Source organism: Lactuca serriola, chromosome 8 (genome assembly GCF_051521515.1).
Source record: "Lactuca serriola cultivar US96UC23 chromosome 8, Lser_US96UC23_V15, whole genome shotgun sequence".
Classification (NCBI taxonomy): Eukaryota; Viridiplantae; Streptophyta; class Magnoliopsida; order Asterales; family Asteraceae; genus Lactuca; species Lactuca serriola.
Genome location: NC_136415.1, coordinates 205288806 through 205309818, shown reverse-complemented (window position 1 = coordinate 205309818; position 21013 = coordinate 205288806). Strand labels below are relative to the sequence as shown.

The 21013-nt window shown below is 32.5% G+C and overlaps 1 protein-coding gene and 1 long non-coding RNA gene across 2 annotated transcripts; one reads left to right on the top strand and one right to left on the bottom strand.

Annotated features, from left to right (window-relative positions):
* Nucleotides 1-2995: 2995 nt before the first annotated feature.
* On the top strand, nucleotides 2996-6904 carry LOC145069463 (uncharacterized). Its single transcript, XR_013689516.1, has 9 exons — nucleotides 2996-3584; nucleotides 3739-4027; nucleotides 4200-4245; nucleotides 4386-4474; nucleotides 4597-4685; nucleotides 4772-4894; nucleotides 4978-5176; nucleotides 5265-5341; nucleotides 5439-6904. It is a non-coding gene; the product is annotated as an uncharacterized LOC145069463 (long non-coding RNA).
* A 90-nt stretch (nucleotides 6905-6994) lies between these two features.
* LOC145067783 (uncharacterized) lies at nucleotides 6995-9355 on the bottom strand. Its single transcript, XM_079014832.1, has 4 exons — nucleotides 8941-9355; nucleotides 7606-8592; nucleotides 7415-7530; nucleotides 6995-7294 (listed from the first exon to the last, which is right to left on the bottom strand). Exons 1-4 carry the CDS (start codon nucleotides 9353-9355, stop codon nucleotides 6995-6997), a joined length of 1818 nt encoding a protein of 605 aa, XP_078870958.1.
* Between the last annotated feature and the right edge of the window lie 11658 nt (nucleotides 9356-21013).

Below are 21013 nucleotides of genomic sequence, written 5' to 3'. Positions count from 1 at the left end.
TTTTTACATCAGATTAAATAATAAACATTAGAAACGAAAGTTGTTCTGAGTAAGGCATCCCTGACACTTCTAATTATGTTGATTGTGTTATGAAATATTAGTTTATGTATGACTATTGGATTCTCCCATAACTCTCCATCATTATTTAGCATTAGTAACAACTATTTCAATGTCTTTTATGAATGTAATAATGCACCATCATAATGTGCATTCATATTATAACTCATTTTTCGTCTTATTTTGTTAGTATAAATAGTGACAGATATGTATTAGAATGTTGATGATTTCATCACAAGTATTGGAATAAAAGTTCTCTTTCTCATGTGTTTCTATACTCTATAATTTATCTTGTTATTTAATTATATTTTATAATACGTTATCAGTACAATCCTACCATAGAGCACCAACTTCTTGTTGTTCTTTTCATTATCAGGTGTGTGTGTGTATATATATATATATATATATATATATAAGTTACCATATATAATGCTCACAAGTAATTTTATGATACTTCTTAACTAACGATCCCCTGAAATACAACTCTTTATTTTGATTAGTACTTTCACAAAGGCAAACCTTAGCAAACTTCAGTTTATGGCTCTTGACATTAGCGGAAAAAAGTAGTTATCATGGATCTTTGATACTGAAATCGACCTTGATGATATGGGTCTTGGAAACACCATAAAGGATGTAAATCCTTTAAATGAAGCATCAAGCCAAGAAAAGGCTAAGGCAATGATTTTCCTTTGTCACCATCTCGATGAAGGATTACAAGTTGAATACCTCACTGACAAAGATCCAGGTGATCTTTGGAATAATCTAAGAGAGAGGTATGGTCATCAAAAAATGGTGATACTTCCTAGAGCTCGTTTTGATTGGTTACGTTTTCGGCTATAAGATTTTAAATCTGTGAGTGAGTATAATTCAAGCATGTTCAAAATTACTTCCCAACTAAAACTTTATGGTGAGACTATAACTGATGAAGACATGGTAGAGAAAACATTCTCTACTTTTCATGCCACTAACATGTTCCTGCAACAGCAATATCGTGAGAAAGGTTTTAAAAAATATTATGACTTAATCTCATGTCTTCTTGTGGCTGAACAAAATAATGAGCTCTTAATGAAAAATCATCAATCACGTCTGGCCAGTTCTAGTCCATTCCATGAAATGAATGCGACATCATTTATTATAATGGTCGTGGGTCTAACCGTGGTTGTGGCCGAGTTCGTGGATGTGGTGGAGGCCATCATAATTATTGTCCCAACAATAAGAATAATATAAGTAACCACCAGAAGTGGGAAAATAACAAAAACCCACATCCTAATGACAAAAGTGGTCAAGTTATAAAGGATGTTGAAAATGTTTATCACTGATGTGGAATGACCGGTCACTGGTCTCGTACATATCGTACTCCAAATCATTTTGTTGATCTTTATCAAGCTTCTGTAAAATCTAAAGAAGGAAAAAAATGTGAAAACAAATTTTGTTCAATATTATTGTTCCAAAGATCAACTAGAAATGGGATATATGGATGTTGACGATTATCTTGCCTACATGAAAGGGAGAAAAGGTGCTATGGATGGTGATGGAAGTACCCAATTTTTCACATAAAAGGAGATGGATATGCCATATCATAAAATTGTTGGTTTTCTAGTATCATTTGATTATTGCATTATGTTTGTCTAGAGTCATTGTTATAGTCAAGAATAATATGTAGTTTTGTTTAATGTCTTTTATAATTTTTATATCATATTCATATCATGAGAAGAGATCTCGGTGGTTCTTCTCAAAGCAATAAAATATGACTTTATTTCTCTAAGTTGCATATTTCTTATTTCTTATTATTATGTTTTTTAAGAGATATATAGATATTCGCAAAAGAAATGACGAAGATATATGCTTCGCAGAAAGTGCAACAACACATAACATTTTGAATAATGACAAATATTTTGCTTACTTATTAATTGGAGAAGCAAATTTTAATACAATAACAGGTAGTACAAAAATGATTGAAGACTCCGGAAGAACGAATATAATATTACCACAAGGGACAATAATTACCATTGGTGATGCATTATTTTCATCAAATCACTAAGAAATTTATTAAGTTTTAAGGATATTCGGTCTAACAAATATCATGTTGAAACAACAAATGATGGTGATAAAGAGTATCTCAATATTACAAAAATGATATCGGGTAAGAAAAGTCTTTTGGAAAAATTACCCATATTGTCCTTTGAATTGTATTATACAAATATTAGAATGATTGAATCTCATGCTATTGAAAATAAAAGGTATGATAACATCTTCAAATTTTGGCATGAGTGGTTGGGCCATCCTGGATCAATTATGATGCCTAGAATAATTAAAATTTCAAGTGGACATTCCTTGAAAAAACAAAAGATTTTTCAAGCTAATGAATTGTCTAGTGTTGCATGCTCTCAAAGAAAATTAATTTACGTCCATCATTGAACAAAGTTAGGTATGAAAATCTTGGTTTCTTAGAAAGAATTCAAGGGGATATATGTGGACCAATTCATCCACAATGTAGACCAATTCATCCACAATGTAGACCATTTAGATATTTTATGTTATTAATTGACACGTCAACTAGATGGTCACATGTGTGCTTGTTATCTAGTTGTAATCTTGCTTTTGCAAGATTACTTGCACAAATAATTCACTTAAGGGCATATTTTTCCAATTATCACTACTAGAAAATAGCCCTTTAACGACGCGCAAACCACGACACGCACAAATTTACGATACACAAAAGAGTGTGTCCTAAAAATAATGTCAGCTCTCTATAAATTTAAAGGATTTAGGACACGTATTTTGCGTGCCCTAAATTTAGTGTCTCGTAAAAAAACATGGAGGGCGCTTATCTTAAACGCGTGTCCTCTATAAATGTCGCTTTATAATTTTACAAACGCGCACACCTCCTCTTTAGCAACTAGTACAATGGGAAAAGAAAATCCAAAAAAATTAGAAAACCCGCTCTCTATTTCCCCTCTTTTGCCCTAGGCGTGTTCTTTTCCCCACAATCATGGCCGCTCTTCCTCCCCCTTCCTACATCGAGTGCTTCATTTAGAGTTCGCAGTGAAATATGACGATATTTTCGGAGCTGGTTTGTAGGGGTTCATTCACATCCATCTAGAGGAGATCGTTACCGGAAAAGTGATCTCTGGTTGGTTCCTTTTTTACCCTCACCGTTGTTTCGCAGCTTCACAACCTCCGCCGCCATCACAAGATTTGATGCTCCATATTCTCATTCTTTCGATATCCACTGCACCGTGCATCCATACATCAAATCACCATATCCTTCTTTCCCCAGCCTTCTACCCTAGATCCCCGTCCCCAACCTTCTTTCAGCATATGTCGCATGATTTTGATATATAAGTTTAGCGTTTCTGTTGGAATGCTTGTCAATTTTGTCAAATTATGTATTCTTCGCTTTGGGCAATGGATTCTCACTAAGGATTTTTTAAAGCTGGGCCAGGGCAACTCGTGTTTTTATCTTCTTTTGAAGCGCCTGAATTGAAAATGGAATTCATTGCTTCAAAGCACAAGCGCGTGAAAAGGTATGCCGCATAACTGTTCGATGATTTTACTTTGAGAAAGTTTTTTTTATCTATGATTGCTTTGTTTTAATGGATCTTACGAAAGGGGTCTTGAATCTATGATTTTATAAGATCAAGTGCTCACATTCACTTTTTCGTTTCTTCACATTGACAGTGATCTGGCTAAAGAAAGAATCGATGATGCTAAGAACGTCATTTTCACAGCTCAACTACCTCCAAAAAAGATGAGAAATTTTCTTCACTTCTAAAGACTTTCGGTCATTACAAAGGCCAAAACGAACCAGCAAAGAACAAGAAGATTTAGAAATTCCAAAGACCACAAGACACTTGTACATTTTCCTCCTACAGTACATGCTTCTTCCTACACATTTAATCGAAACACTCTAGTAGAAAGCTGTAGAAATGATTTTCTTCCGCCTATGCCAACCTTGGAAATTCCTGAGGTTTGAATGCCTTTTCATTTTAGCTATTTTGCTTCAAGGAAATTTTGATGATTACCAAATACAAAGATGAAAAATTGCTAGAGTTTACCAAAAAAGTGTATCGAAAGTCCAAATTCTGAATTTTTATCATTCTTGATCAGAGTGCTATTGATCTATTGATTTGTGTGTACAGGCACGAGTTTAAGAAACTTGGAGGGTATCCTGTGAATATGGAAAAGGTAACTAACGATGTAATGTAAATTAATTTAGTCTCTTTCATGACCCTAGAAGAGTCCATTTTTGATATATACAACTCATTCTTGGCGATTGTATATAATATTGGTTTCTATCATTTTAAATTTTTGAAAAATAAAAACAGGTTAGTGATGAAAAAGGAGGGTAACAGAGAAGATGATTTGTTTCCATAAGAGCAAACTTCGATACATGTTGTCAGAAGTCAAGGATAAGGTTCTTTATCTTTTAATTTTTTACAAATTCATAATGTTTTATAATAGCTGTTACAAACATATTTTTACAAGAAATCATTATATTGGTTTCTATGATTTTGAATTTTTGAAAAATGGAAACAGGTTAGTGATGAAAAAGAAGGGTAATAGAGAAGATGATTTGTTTCCACAAGAGCAAACTTCGATACATGTTGTCAGAAGTCAAGGATAAGGTTCTTTATCTTTTAATTTCTTACAAATTCATAATGTTTTATAATAGCTGTCACAAACATATTTTTACAAGAAATCATTCGTGTAGAGTGGTAACAGAGAAGACGATTTGTTTCCTGTGAGTAGAAGTGCTTACAATCAGAAGGGCTCGTCTGTTGGTTCTGATGTTGTGTCACCATACACCGAAAAATCACCCGATCATCATGTGCAAGTACGATATATTACTATCTTTCGCTATCAATTTTGTATCTTTTCAAATTATATATTTACTCAATATGAAATGTCTTTTTCTAGTTTTCTCAGATAGCCGAGAATACAAAAGCATTGAGGGAGAGATTAAAATCTTACATGCGTGAGATATCGGATAATTTCATAAACGGTCTTCTTTCAGACATGGTAGCTAGGGATCGTTCTTGTGAGCATTCCTTCTTTTCAGGCTGTAGATTATCACAACTAAGCAACAGTTAAACTAAATTTTGTCAGGTGAAACTAGGTATGCTCTTAAATTTCTTTTTTAGAAACATGGTTACATTGGTTGATCTGGTTTTATTCATGATCTTATCTAATTTGTGCTCATGTAGTGCCCATGCATTTCCACCTTCATATCGGTCACTCATGACAACTGATGATTCGGGGATTCTTGATTTCTATCCTGATGGTATGTCCCATTCTAAGTTATCTGACAGATAAATTTTGTTGCTTAATATCTTTATGAACGCTATTGATTATATACATATGTTGTCGTTTATACTCAGATTTTGATGTCGACACGGATGGGAAAAGATTTCTTTGTGTCAAAACAACCGGATACATATTGGCAGCAAAGAATCAAATCGATGATTATGGTCAAGAAAGAACATGGAAATCAAATAAACAATTTATAAGAAAAAGGAAAAGCCAAATTGCCTCAGCTGTTGAGGAGGCACTTGGGTATACTGACTTTAAAAGTCCACAGACACGGGATTCTATGTCATGTTGGAATCCTGATTGCAAGAATGCATGGGATTCAATCTCATTGAGTTTCTATTATTGAGTATATGTGGGAATGAAAAGCAAGGGGTAGTTTTGGTATTTATGATTGGGTGAGATTACATAAGTTCTTAGAAGGAAAATTTACAAGCAAATCATCTTTTGAGGGATTCAAATAGAGTTTTATCGCTTTTATGTCATGGCTCTATGGCCAGCTTAGAACAGGTAGAGACTAATACCATTATTTGAAAAAAAAAAACAAAACTTTTTTAATATTTATTTATTTTGTCTTCTTCATGTAGAGACAAATATTTGAAAAGACAAAAAAATGGGGTGATAAAGATAGTTTTTGCTACAAATATGTCTGAAACAAGTATCACAATAGACGATGTTGTTTTTGTTATTGAGAAAGAATATGAAAGATCTTCAATTGAAGGACTTGAAGATTCATATGAAGGAAGATATTATTCTGATGGTTCATTAGATATTGATATTTTGTGCCTTTGTTGAATGTACACCTCCACTTTAGGACTCAATTGAGTAACCTGTTAAGATTAAATCCTTTATTCATTATACAACACTCTATCCAGACACTACTTAATGGAAAATAAAACTTACGAGTTGATGGAGTAAATCTGGTTGTTCCTTGAATAAATCAGGTAGATGCTTCCTCATTGCATCCTCCAAGGCATTCGCAGGGCTTGAGAAGCCAGGTGGTGGGTCAACCGAATACTCCTGCAGGCTTCAACTTCCCTGTAATGCACCTTTTGAAATGCTTGAGGGACCTGTATGCTGTTCAATGCGAATCGCACAACAGGCATGTCATGTCTTTTGGATTATTATGTTTGTCTCTAATCTATACTTCACTTTGACATCTTTTATTCAGTTACTTTCTTTCTTGTAATATGATATGTAGGCGGTTTGCTTAGCTGCTTGCAATAAGCTTCATGAAATAGGAGCATTTACCCACATGCTATTTCCAGATAAGGGGAGTGGGGGAGAAGCTGAGAAAGCTGATTAAAATGATGAAGGCCAACCACTTCCAGGAACTTCTAGACAGAGGCGGACCCAAAAAAAATTTAAACAGGGGGCAAAAAATATCAACTTGAAGTGGTTTGAAGATGTACACACAAAGATCTACTTATCTTGCAAACAGGTATCTTCCAGCAACAATTAAACCACAGTTATTATAGTAAACAAAACATAGACATTTTTTTTTAATATTATAATTAGATAACGGATAACCACTTGTCTTTTCCAAGAGATCAAAAGGAACATAAACTAGGGAAATACAAATAAAGTAGTTCCATTAAACAATGACCATCTAATAAACAATAACCTGTCATGTACTCGGTAATTGGCAACGACGGGATCTCATTGTTTGAAATCTTTTCAAAATGCTATCATTTGGAATCGTTTGAAAAATCTCTTTCTCAATGTATGTAACCAAACAATCATTCAACCATTGGTCCCCAATTTTGTTGCGCAATCGAGTTTTCACAATCTTCATTGCTGAAAATGATCGTTCAACTGAAGCCGTTGAGATGGGTAAAACAAAAACTAGTTTGATCAGTCGATAAACCAAGTGGTAAATGAAATTTTTCTTTGTCTCGACTAGCTTCATTGCAAGGTATCCAACTCCCTTTAAACCAGAAAAATAAACACTAGATTTCATATAAAAAATATACGTTTTAAGCTGATTCTCAAGAACAAGTATGTCTGTTTCAGAAAAGTCTGAGGGATAAAGTTGGGCTAAGATAACCAATTTCTCCTTCTTGAAAGATGAGAAAGAATCATCGGGGTTCAAGCAAGCCATACAAAGTAGCAATTCAGTAGTGGTTTCATTAAATCTACTTCTAAGTTCTTGAAGCACCCAATCTATCACATTTTTAAATAACTAATTTTCATAATGATGAAGGTTCGTCACTTGCTGAGCTACACGACGAGGCCTACCTCGAGCTACAAATACATCATCCATCTTTGGAATAGCAATACTATACTTTTCGCAAAATAAATAAACTTCTTTGACCAATGATTCCCACCCTTCGTTTCTCAGTGTCTTTAACCTTTGTTTTGAAATACCAACTAGTTCCATAGCATTCACTATATCTTGATCTTTCCTCTGTAATGCCAATGATAACTCGTTAGTAATTCCAACTATACTTTTCATCAAGATCAACGCAAAAACAAAATCAAAAGATTGTTTCCAATCCAACAATATGACTGCTTCTGCCTTTTGCTCAGAGCTCCCACAATCCTCAACAACATACTCAAGTACCTCAATTATAGAAGAAAATAAGATACTGATGTTCAACAATGTTACGTAATGAGATCCCCATCGTGTATCGGTTGCCCTTTGAAGAGTATATTCTTGATTTAACCCTTTACCAGTTTCAATTTCACCAATATCTATTGCTTCTAGGATCTTCTTAGCTTGTTTCTCACGAAGCAGATCTTTACGCTTACAAGAGGCTCCAACAACATTCACTAACTTGCTAATCATAGTGAAAAGCAAAGCAATATCAACATGATTCTTAGCTACAGCAACAAGAACCAGCTGGAGTTGATGTGCGAAGCAATGGACATAAAATGCAGAGCTGTTATCCCTCAAAATCAGACTCTTGAGACCATTAAACTCACTTCGCATATTGCTAGCTCCATCGTAGCCTTGCCCACGAATTCGTGACACAGTAAGCTTGTATGTTGCAAGTAATAAATCAATGGCTGCTTTCAAGGACAAAGAGTTAGTATTTGGTACATGTACAATCCCAAGAAAGCGTTCAATTACGTAACCTTTTTTGTCTACATATCGAAGTACAAGTGCCATTTGTTCTTTTGTAGAGACATCACGACATTCATCAACCAAAATAGAAAAGTAGTCATCCCCAATATCTTCAGTTATAAGCTTACTAGTTTCAATTGCACAAGACGATGCTATATCTATTTGGATTTTATGATAGTACAACTTGTTGTTTTTTGGAGCATTTTGCAAGATGAATTTTCTTGTTTCTTCATTGTGGTCCGCCAAAAACTTCAACAACTCTCTAAAGTTGCCCTGATTACTTGAAAGTTATGACTCGTCATGGCCCCGAAATGCTAAACCTTGATGTAGAAGGTATCGAACACAATCAACAGAAGCGATTAATCGAGTCTTATACTCAATTTTGATTTGATCAGATTGCTTAATAAACGAATACGCAATGTGCTAATTTTGATTCATCAAATCTTCATATTTTTGTCGGTCTTGATTGTGAGCACTCCCTGGACCACCAATATGAATTTTAAAACTTTCCGGCTTTTTCCAATTATTGAATCCTTCGGTTATGAAAGATTTTCCATCACTTGCTTCGACATCATCATCACATAAATAACAATATAAGCAGAATGCAGCATCTTCCGTCACGCTGTATTCTAACCAAGTTTTGTATAAATCCAAATCGAACCAACCACGAATAAATCTCCTTTTTGTCTTACCAAAAGCTGTTTGACGGAACTTATGACCACGCGGTTGATGAGGACCTCTTTGTAAGTAGGCTCTTTGAATTTTCTCACGATCATTAGGATTATATTTAGACATTCTTCTTCGAGTCCCAGGGTCGGCAAGAAGCTCATTTAAATTAATTTCTTCACAATTTCTTTTTGAACTTTGTCCCATGTTCGTAGTTTGTTCCAAATTTGGCTTTCTTTTTGAGCTTTGCCCCATTTTTGTAGTTTTTTCTAAAATTGGCCTTATTTTTGAGCTTTGCCCCATGTTTGTAGAAGTTCTAATGATAAACTTATCCATTTCCCCTGTATTTATAATTACAAAGTATAAACCCTAATTAAAAATAACACCCAAATAAATGAATAACAATTGTATCAGAAATTCAGAATATATATATAAAGAAAATCAATCAAAGGTAAATTATTTGAAAACTATGGACGTGGATATGTGTATTGGGTATAGAAAGTGAAATCAATTACAATTCGACATAATTAGATTCTAGGGCATAAAACCCAATTATTTGAATTTGAAAAATAATAATAAACAAAGTATATGAATATTACCTGGCATGAAGGGTGAATCAATGGAAAGTAAAGTCAAACACAAAAATCAAAACTATAAGTCTGTAAATAAAGCAGAATCAATTTGTTGTCGTGAGAAGTGAGAAGTAAAAGAGGCATGCTTTCTTTTTATTTATTTATCCTTCTTATCTTTTGACTGTGCGAATAAAGCCACCAATACTACAACTTTTACCCTCCTTAATTTTTTATTCTTTTTCAAAAAATTTCAAAGAGATATTTTAATATATATATATATATATATATATATATATATATATATATATATATATATATATATATATATTGTTGTGGGGGCAGCTGCCCCCATTGCCCCCACTGTGAGTCCGCCTCTGGATCAAATGCAGATAAATCAAACGGATTCTATTTCAAACACCTTAGATTAAACACCTTTTGTTGGTGTCGATTACAAATCACAACCAAGGTAGTGAAATTTGAAGTGTTAATCCAACTATGATGCTAAGATTCAACACATATCTCCATCTATTGTTCATATTTCTTCATTATTGTAAAAAAATCTGAATATTTACATATAATCACTTACATGTTCAATATGCAATATGCAGGAATATTCTGTTTGAAAATGATAGCTTAAAGTCGTTCTCTGGAAAACGGAAATGAAGACCGATGTATTTGAAAAGATCGGGTACTTTGAAAATTTTCATCGAAAATAACTCTTCAATTTTGAAAATCGAAAATGCTAAAAATTTGGAGATTATTGTTGGTCTTATATATATTCAAAACTAAAAATAACTTTATTTTAATGATTTATCTTCCATATTTTGTGAATACAAGCTCAATCTACAAAGAAATTTAGCTTAAAATCAACTTAAACTATAAACGTATATGACAAAATTGGAGATTAAATTGAAATACAAAAAAGAAAAAGGATTTAAAATGTATGGTATTGAAAAACATATGTAGTGTAAAATCATTTCTGTAGTTTTTTAGTTGATTTGGTTAACATATGAATATTGTGTTTTTGACGGTTTAATCCAAAGAATTAATGATTTTATTAGGAGGGATGTGGTTTTGATTAACACTATGTTGTTTTTGCATTTTCAAGAGCAAATGCTACTGTTATCATTATAATATTACTTCTAACATATCTTTATATTGGAAGAGTATGATACCTGTTATGCTGGGGAATGGAGAGCTTAAAGGAAGGATGTTGATTAGATAATTTGTCTATTTTATGGTTTTTGGGTAAGTTGTATGTTGTTAGCCCTTATTACATTCTTCTGTTCTATAATTGGTTGTTGGGGTATATGTGATAGTGAGAGAAGGATCATTAGATTTATTTATTGCTATTATAGGGAGATTATATACAAGTTTTGTAATAACAAAAGGGCAAAAGTGTCCAGATTTGTTAATAAAAAAATATGCATATTTTTTATTAGTATATAACACATAAACAGAAAAAAAAAATTAAAACAATATAAATAAGAGTAATGTCATAAACATATGCGAAAGTAGGTTGCCCTATTAGGATTAATGTCATTGAATAACATATAAATATAAATTGAAGAATGCAATAATTTCAGTTTATAGTTATAAAAGGGCATATTTGTCCATTTCTGTAACAACAAAATATGGGAAAACTAATCCCTATTCTAATAAAAAAATAGTTTTAATATCCTTTTGACATGTGTCATCATATTATGCTTCTTAATTAATACATATTTTATTTATTTTTTGCCATGTGTCACCATATTAGGGCACTAATTAATGCATACCACTTGTCAATCTATTAATTCTCCATTTCAAATTTCAAATTTTAAATTTCTCACTCTAATTAAGTTAAATTAATAACATTAGAATAAAATTAAAATAAAATTAATACAAATTATAGTTGATATAATATTTCATATATTTATTTAAATTAGCAATTATAATTTTATATAACTAAAAAAATATCTTTTAATTAGTAATTTATTTAATAGAATTAATTAATAATTCTTGAACTTTCACTAAGAAAATTTAATTAATTTTATAACCGTGGTTTCCACGGGTTATAAACTAGTTTTTATTAAAATATAACACAAACAGAAAATTTTAAATAAACAAACAATTACAAAATAAGATTAATGTCATAAACATATGCAAAAGTAGGTTGCCCTATCAGGAATGCCAATATTTGGTTTAATGTAACAGAAAAGGGCATAAGTGTCCAGATCTGTTAATAAAAAGAAAAAAAATAAAAACAATACAAATAAGAGTAATGTCATAAACATATGCGAACGTAGGTTTCCCTATTAGGATTAATGCCATTGAATAACACATAATTATAAATTGAAGAATGCAATAATTTCAGTTTTTTGTTGTAGAAGGGCATAACCGTCCATTTATGTTACAACAAAATACAGGCAAACTAACTTTTATTAAAATATAACACATAAACAGAAAATTTTAAATACACAATTACAAATTAAGATTAATGTCATAACCAAATGCAAAAGTACGTTGCCCTAATAGGAATATCATTAATGTCACAAAAATTATATAATGTCATTTTTTGTCATGGAATAACACAGAAACACGAATTAAACAACACAAAAATTTATGTTTTTTGTTAAAAAAAAAAAAAGAATGGCAGCTTTATTCTAAGATAAAATAAAAGGACATAATTGTCATTTTCAGCAAAAAATGATGTAGACTAAATAGTAGAAAATATGTCTTTGGTTGTGATACAGGATACTGGTCTAAGCATCATTAATAGTAGGATGTCCTTATAATCAATATCATTTAGTATATTGTATAGAGTTTATAGAGAAGAAATGTACAGAAGGAGAAGAATATATAAATAATCAAAATAAGAACACACAATTTGTTAGAATTACACGTAGAGAATGAAACAGGATGCTTTACCAGAATTGCAGAGTCTTTTTGGGTTTAGATATGAATACGAATACGAAACAACTAATAAAGACGGCAAAGCTTAGAAACTTTTTAGGGATAAAATTGTAATCGATTTGATTCCTATTATGAAGCATATATATTTGGAAAATGATAAAGTAATTTAAAAAAAAAAACATTGCTGATTTTATGCAATATCATATCATAATCATAATGTTTGATATTTAAATTGAATTTTAATGCAGGTTGAATATGGTAACCGAATTGCTGATTTGTAGGAGTTTGTATGGATTCATCAAAGAAGCAATGGGCGGGAAAACGTTGATAACACATTTGTGGAATGAACACGCGGAATGAAGGAGGTCTAAAAAGGGCCACGTGTACTCCTTAGGAGTCTTTTATTAGGATTACTAGTTTATAACCCGTGGGAACCACGGTTATACAATTAATTAAAATTTTAAAATAAATCTAGAAATTATTAATCAATTATTTTAAATAAATTATTAATTAAGAGATTTTTTTAGTTATATAAATTTTAATCATTGATTTAAAAAAATGTGAAATGATATCACTTTATAATTTGTGTTAAGCTTATTTTAATTTTTATTCTAATGTTATTAATTTAATGTAATTAGAGTGGGAAATTTAAAATTTAAAATTTGAAATGGAGAATGAATAGGTTTAGAAATGTCATGTATTAATTAGGGGATATAATATGATGACACATGTCAAAAAGAGAATACAATATGCATTAATTAAGAGATATAATATGATGACACATGACAAAAAGAGAATACAATATGCATTAATTAAGAGGCTTAATAAGATGGCACATGTCAAGAGGAGAATAAGACTATTCTTTTATTAGATAGGAATATATATATATATATATATATATATATATATATATATAATAAGCTTGCTACCAGGTGTTGAAATAAGTGGGACCATGAAGACATTACTAGATTTTTTGCCCCGTAATATCCTTTAGGAATGGACTTGGTATTTTTTTAATGTCTCACGAAATGTTATTAGTTTATAGTTGGTTTATGTATATATCTTTTGCATGCTTGTTTTGTTTATATTTTTGTTGATATTATGTTTATAATTGTTAAATTAGATCTCACGTGAAAAATAATATTTTGAAGATAAATAAGATCACATGGAGTTTGGTTTTAATGAAATTTATCTTTTAACATAAGATGGTAAAAATATTTTAAAATAAAATGAGTTTTATCGTTAAACTAGCTAATAATAAATTTCAGGATTAAAATTATATATGTTTAAAATTGAGATTTTAGAGACTTATCAAACTTGAAACCTTATTTTATAAAAGGAAAGTTATATTAAAAGGTTAATAAATGTTCTTTAGCTCTCAAACATCCCAACTTAATATAAGATATTAATTTTAAATTTTTTATCGTGTTAATTATATAAAATTGGATTTTATGAAAGATCGTTGCTAAAATGTTATTTTATATACAAGTATGAGATGGCTTATTAGATACACGCAATAACTATGATATCATATGTTATTTAAACTAGAATTAGAAAAACATCAATGACCCCTTATTTAAACTCAAATCTTTACAATCTTATTCGAATAGCACTCGCCTGTCTCTTGTATACGCTAGTAGGATAAAGGTCACCTAACCGTTATGTGTTATATTTTGATGGTCGGGTTATATCCCAATTTCTATAACCTAGTTATAGGCCAATTACACAAGTTCTTCAAATTAGATGATTTGATCCGAAAGCTATTGTTATAAAGGTCACCTAATCAATAAAGATATGAGGCTTAGATGTGATCAAACATGTCTATTAAACTTTGTTATTAGCAGTCCCAAATGTTAGGAATTATAGAACAGGTTATAATTAATACTCGATATCTACCTAGTTGAATTTAAATAAATGGGATAGAGGTCACCTAACCATTTATTTATTTCACAACATGGATCCTAGACTTTAATAATTAATTTTTTTTGAAACTTATGTTTATTAATTATTGAAGATTTAAATATAAAAAATACTAAATGAATTTTGTAAATAACTAAAAATGCAAAGATCCAAAATAACTTATCCCAGAGTGATGTCTTTAAGAAATAAACACTATTTACGAACAACTTCAGATCTATTTATAGAAGGTTGAGACAAGTTCTCAAACATGAAAGGAAGTCATATGCTCTTTTACTTCTTTTTCTCAAAAAGCCACCTCTGACATCTTTAGAAGCTCATAATACATGGTTGAGACATCATGATGACTCAATCGATGAATCACATCTTATGATTGACTTTATGCATCCATTCAATAGGAGAGGAATGGAACATCTTTCAACACAAGACATGCTAGTTCGCTTGATTTAAAGGTGTCAATATCAAGACGAAGATGATGAATAAGAGAAGGCTCTGATACCAACTTGTAACGCCCCTACATTTGATCCATAGATAAACTAACGACTTAATGTTCTCAACCACTTGAGTAGGAAACATACAGACCTTTGAAATAGTCTGTTGTTCTGTGATTTCCAAAGAACCCATAACACCCCATAACAAATTGCAATGAATCTTTTCCTACGATTTAAACAGTTTCCCCATTTGGATGTAAAATCAATGAACTCACCCACTATGTTTACTGTCATATCATCAATCCCACACCACCTGAGGATTTTTCCTCGAACCAGACAAGCAAACAGTCAATTGATGAGTATGTGATCTGCATCCTCCTATTGATTTACACAAAAACCACAATACATGAAATCAATAGGAATATTCTTGTGACTAAGTGCCAGATCACAAGGCATACGGCCCTGCATTGCTCTCCAAACAAAGCCTAAAACTTTTATGGGAATTAACTTACACCAACTAGTCTTAGCATGAGAGAAATTACTAAAATGGTTGTGGTCAATTAAATGCTTGAGGATCGAAACTCTATAGATGCCATCAAGGGAAATAGAGCAATGTGTATAATCCGACCCATGATGCAGCTGAACCGATTCAATATCCTGAACTAGGCTCGATAGGCAGTTTTGCAACCTACAATTTGATGGGTTGGACTTCCAACACCAACTGATAACACCGTTTTCGTTGATTCTATCATTCACCATGCATCTCTTTTGAGCCTCTATATCATCAATAGCTGGATATATATTTTTTAATTCTAAGGATCCAATCCAAATATCATTCCAGAATCGAGTTTTGTCCCCAGATTTGACACAATGTCTAAATATATCATTGATACTCATGTCCATAGATTCCAAGTCATTCTTAACACCTGCTATGTTGTTCCATACACCAACGAGAGATTTCTTACAAAGATAGTCTTCAGGTTTGTTGAATAAGTTATGAACTCCACATATAATATTTCTCCACAAAGCTGATGTATCATTCCTCAGTCTCCACCACCATTTAACCAGTAGTGTAATGTTCAGAGCTCTTATGGAACGAACACCTAAACCACCCAGCTCTTTAGGGTTAGTGACCTTTTCCCACGAAACCCAGTGTATATTATTTTTTCATCGCTTCCCCCCATAAGAAAGATCTTCGTATCTTTTCAAGCTTCTCAATTACACTTAGAGGAGCTTTAAAAAGCAAGAGATAGTACGTGGGAAGATTTCCCAATACATAAGTAATAATAGTTAATCTCCCCACAAAAGATAATGTTTTTGCTTTCCATCTCGTGAGCTTGGATTGAAACTTGTTGATAATTGGCTGCCAATTTCTAACCAGGTTCATGTTGGCCCCAACTGGTACTCAAAGGTAGATAAAAGTTAAAACACTAGCATCATAGTCGAGTATCCTAGCACCAAAGGTTGTTTTACAGCTAGATGACCCAACGCCATATACCTTGGATATGTATAAATTTACCTTGAGGCCAGAGGCTATATGGAAGCAATGTAAGATACGAGATAAGTTTTTCATATTTGATCTGCACCATTCTCCCACAAATAACGCATCATCTGCGTACAATAGATGCGATAGTTTGGTATCAACTCCTGAAAATTTTATCCCTTTGAATATGTTTTTCTCACCAGCAGACTTCATAGATACGTTTAATCCTTCCATTGCTATAATGAATAGAAAAGGGGATAAAGGGTCTCCTTGTCTCACCCTTTTTGAGATCTTAAATTCTTTAGTTGGACTACTGTTGATGGTAACAGAGGCATGGGCAGATGACAAACATTATCGAATCTACTTTCTCCACTTATTCCCAAATCCCATTTGATTGAGAATTGAGTCAAGGTACTCCCAATTGACAGAATCGAACACTTTGTGAAAATCTACTTTGAAGAGTAACGCCTTCTTCTTTTTTGTTTTTTTGACCCATGGACATATTTCATTGACTATAAGGGGCCCTTCAAGTATACTTCTACCCTCCACGTAAGAAGACCGAACTTCATCAATTACACTCCCAATTACCGTCTTTAATCCAGTTGCCAACACTTTGGATATTATCTTGGATATGTAGCCAATCAAGCTAATGGGTCTGAAATCAACTAGGGAAGTCGAATCCTTAGATTTAGGAGCTAACATAATGAATGAGGAAATACAACCTTTATATAGAGTTCCAAAATCCTCAAATTTCCGGACATCGCTCATCAAATCATCACTTATTATATCCCAATATCGTTTGATGAACTTAAATGTTAGCCCATCGGGACCCGGAGCCTTATCACAACCATAAGCCCACGTGGCCTTTTTGACTTCATCTACAGTAAAGGGGGCCTCAATACAAATTACCTCCATCATCGAAATTGATTTGAAACGGGAATTCACAAGTTTTGGTCTGGAGGTCCATCTTTCACTGAATTTGTTTTGAAAGAAGTTAAACACCTCTTCTTTAATCTCCTCAACTTCAGTGCTCCATCTCCCATTGATTATTAAACCATCAATGTGATTCTTCCTGTTATGATTGTTAACAAATCCATGATAGAATGATGTGTTTTCATCCCCATCCACAGTCCACTTAATACACGCCTTCTATTTTAAGTCCACATCAGCAAACCTTTCAAGTTCAAGGATTCTTTTCAGCCAGTTGCTCCTGTTTTTGAGTTCATCTTCAGTTAGCAAACAAGTTTCTTCCACATTCTCAATTTCCGCCACTAATGCTTTCAATGTTTCCTTTTCCATATCTTCGTTACTGTGTTCAATTTTATGCCATTTGCAAATAGCTTCTTTTACATGTTTGATTTTACGCCATTCATGAGGTAGGCATACAAGATTTCAATATGGGTGGAGAACGGTTCACATACATGAGTAGGGTTGATGCGAAACTAAGCAAAATTGACAGGTTCTTTGCATGCCCTAATTTCCTATCTTCTTGTCTTGTACTCACTACAACAGCTCATCCCAGATATCTGACCATTGTCTTATTACACTCACATCAGGTAGAAAAGACTTTGGTCCTACGCCTTTTAGATTCTTCAATTCCAGGTTATTGGTGGATGGTATTGATTAAGTGGTGGTGAATGCATAGTCTGAATTCAAAGGTTATTGATTAAGTAGTAGATAAAAAAGTAACAAATTTAAAATAAAAAAAAAAAATCCTATCAAAGATGATGTAACAAATAATAAAGGATATAATATGTCTAACTTAAATGAAAATACGCTATTAAATAAGCATCATATAACCATTCTTATTAAAAGTCAAATTTGTTGTTTTTTAAGGTTAAATACTCTATAACTACTATTGTTTTCCGTAACTTCAGGGAAAATTAGTTTGACTAATATTAATAGGTACAACTAACATTTAAGTGTCACCCTTTAAAATAACATCATTTTGAAGCATAATTAAACGTACACATGTAGTAATCAATATAAAAGATTATAGTTGTTTTGGTCTTATATTGAAGAAATCAACAATTGTGAATATTAAATTCATCTATATGCCTTGCTAGCTTTGTTACATAAATATTCTTACACTTACACATGCAATATACAAGATTATATTTGTTTTGGTGTTATATTAACAATTAACAATTGTAAAATATTAAATTCATCTCCATGATTTACTAGCTTTGTTCCAGAAATATCTTTACACTTACACATGCAATATAAAAGATTATATTTGTTTTGGTCCTATATTCACTAAATAAAGAATTTTAAATATCAACTTCAAGGGCGGATTTAGAGGTTCCTAAGGTAGTCAGATGCAACCCTTCAAATCTAGAGACACTGGGTAAATTTTTCAGAAAAAATTTTCGATCTCATGTCAATTTTTCGACGTGCAACCGTAAAGATCATGCGTCCACCATTGATTAAATTCATCTACATGCTTGCATTGAATATCAACATAATTTTGTCATTAATTTTATAAATAAATTATCAATTTTAACAACAACAACAACAACAACAACAACAATAATAATAATAATAATAATAATAATAATAATATTTTGTTTAAATCATATTCATATGAAACCCCATTTCTTAACTAATATCTAACGTCCCAAAGTGCAATGAAAATTTTCTTTTAAAATAAGAGTAAAAACAACCAAAACTATTTTTTTTTATAAAAACCCAAGTCTCAAAATGTTTAATCATCATCAAAAACAATAACCACAAAGTTGTACCAGAATCATTATAAAAACAACGAAAGTCAAAACATAGATCACCAACGATATACATGGTAAAAAGTCAAACCGATAAAAGAGTCAATGATTAAAGTTAACGGCAGGGGTGTCGTGACCAAGACCCGACACTCCACCCACAAAACGACAAAATAGTCATGAAAACCCCAAAGGCGCGTCGCACCCTAAGGCTTAACCACATCTTTTTGTAAGAAATTAATCATTTCATTCAAGTGTTGGATCTTCCATATTAGAATCTCTTGCATATCTTATTGGATAAAGTTTCCAACTTTATCCAGATCCTTGTCTTAAATTTCCCCAAACTCCAGCCCTAGCTTAAAATGTGACCATAAGGACCAAAATATCATGTATGCTCAAATAGAATGCATGTACACCCATTCTTTCACCTTTAACTAGTCTAGAAGCCATTCTAAATCATTTATATGTTTCTGTAGTTCTCCAAACCCCAAGAACACCATGATTGGGACAAAATGAGACAAATTGCCTACTTATTCCAGATATAATGGAATAAACATCAAGGTAGAATCTTTAAACTCACAATGGTCCAAAGATATGATGAAATAGCTAGATATACCCTGGAATAAGTCTTTCATTTCACCAAAAAGGACATCCTTCACGACCAAGCTTCACAAAGAAGGCACAAAACTCATGAAGTTAAGTATGGAGGTTAGGGGTTAAGATAGGGACATTTTTTGGTAAATGGGAGCGTAAACCTAGAAATAATTGCCTTTAAATATGACCTAAGGCTCGAAAGTAGGCTTTCGTTTTCTAGGTAGGGCGCATCACACACTTACTTAAGCACTAAGTGTATTTTGTATGATCAATGCGTCGTGGCCAATAATTGTCACATCGCACTATATTCCGAAACTTAAATACTCGATTAATTAAAGCAAATACTGGGTATCCAGTGTTACAACTGCCCTGCACTTGAATTAGATTTCGCCCCTTGATATCCACTTCAACAAACAACTTATAAAAAAGACTGCACATCTCTTCCTTGGTTCCCCAACTCCACTCGGAACCCTTCATATGATGTCACTTCTCCTTCACCAACTTGATCACTTTGTTACACAAGGACTTCATCTTCCTACCCAGGATCGAATATGTATCTCTACATATCCGGGTGCTTATTTATAGAAATATCAGCCGAAGTCACTACCTCATACTTGTTCGCGATGTACTTCCTCTATCGAGAAACATGGAAAGAGTTATGCATCTGGTTGAGCTCATTAAGCACATCCAAACGAAAAGAAACCTTGCTTACATGTTTCATTAACCTTTCCTACATGTTTCATAACCTTAAATGGTACAATATATCTGCATCCCATTTAAGGAGAACTCTTCAATCAAGCTGACAACCAAACCTGAAACTCAAGGTTTAATTGGTGCCAATCTTTATAGCTCTTCTATTGACTCTATGTAATCTTCAATCTCTCGTGCACCTACTGATTACCTTCAGTAGTCTTAATCACGACATTAGTTCTCCCTATAACCCTCTAACCAACCTCTCCATATGAAATCATGCTCCTACACTTCCTATTGTAATGTATCTGGATGGGAGGCATACCATTACACTTCCTAAGGGGTCATCAACAACTTCATAAATCAATCATGATATCTAAAGGTTGCAGCTTGTTATGAGGCTTCTGATGCCTGACCTTAGCTTTCCAACAAGTCAAACACCTCTCAAAGTACCATGCTATATCCCTCTTCATGCATGGCCACCAATAATCCTAAAAAATGTATTAGTATATCTTCTTCGAGCCCAGATGAATTGAAAAATTGGATTTGTGAGCCTCGTCTAACAAAGTTTGTTTGGTCCCACCTGTATATGGCACCCAAATCCACCTAAAACG

Coding starts and splice junctions, on each gene's coding strand:
- LOC145067783 (XM_079014832.1), bottom strand. CDS start 9,355: ATGGGGCAAAGCTCAAAAAGAAAGCCAAATTTGGAACAAACTACGAAC. Junction 8,593..8,940: donor TAATTGGAAAAAGCCGGAAA/GTTTTAAAATTC, acceptor AAATCCAAATAG/ATATAGCATCGTCTTGTGCA. Junction 7,295..7,414: donor CTTTCAAGAAGGAGAAATTG/GTTATCTTAGCC, acceptor TCTGGTTTAAAG/GGAGTTGGATACCTTGCAAT.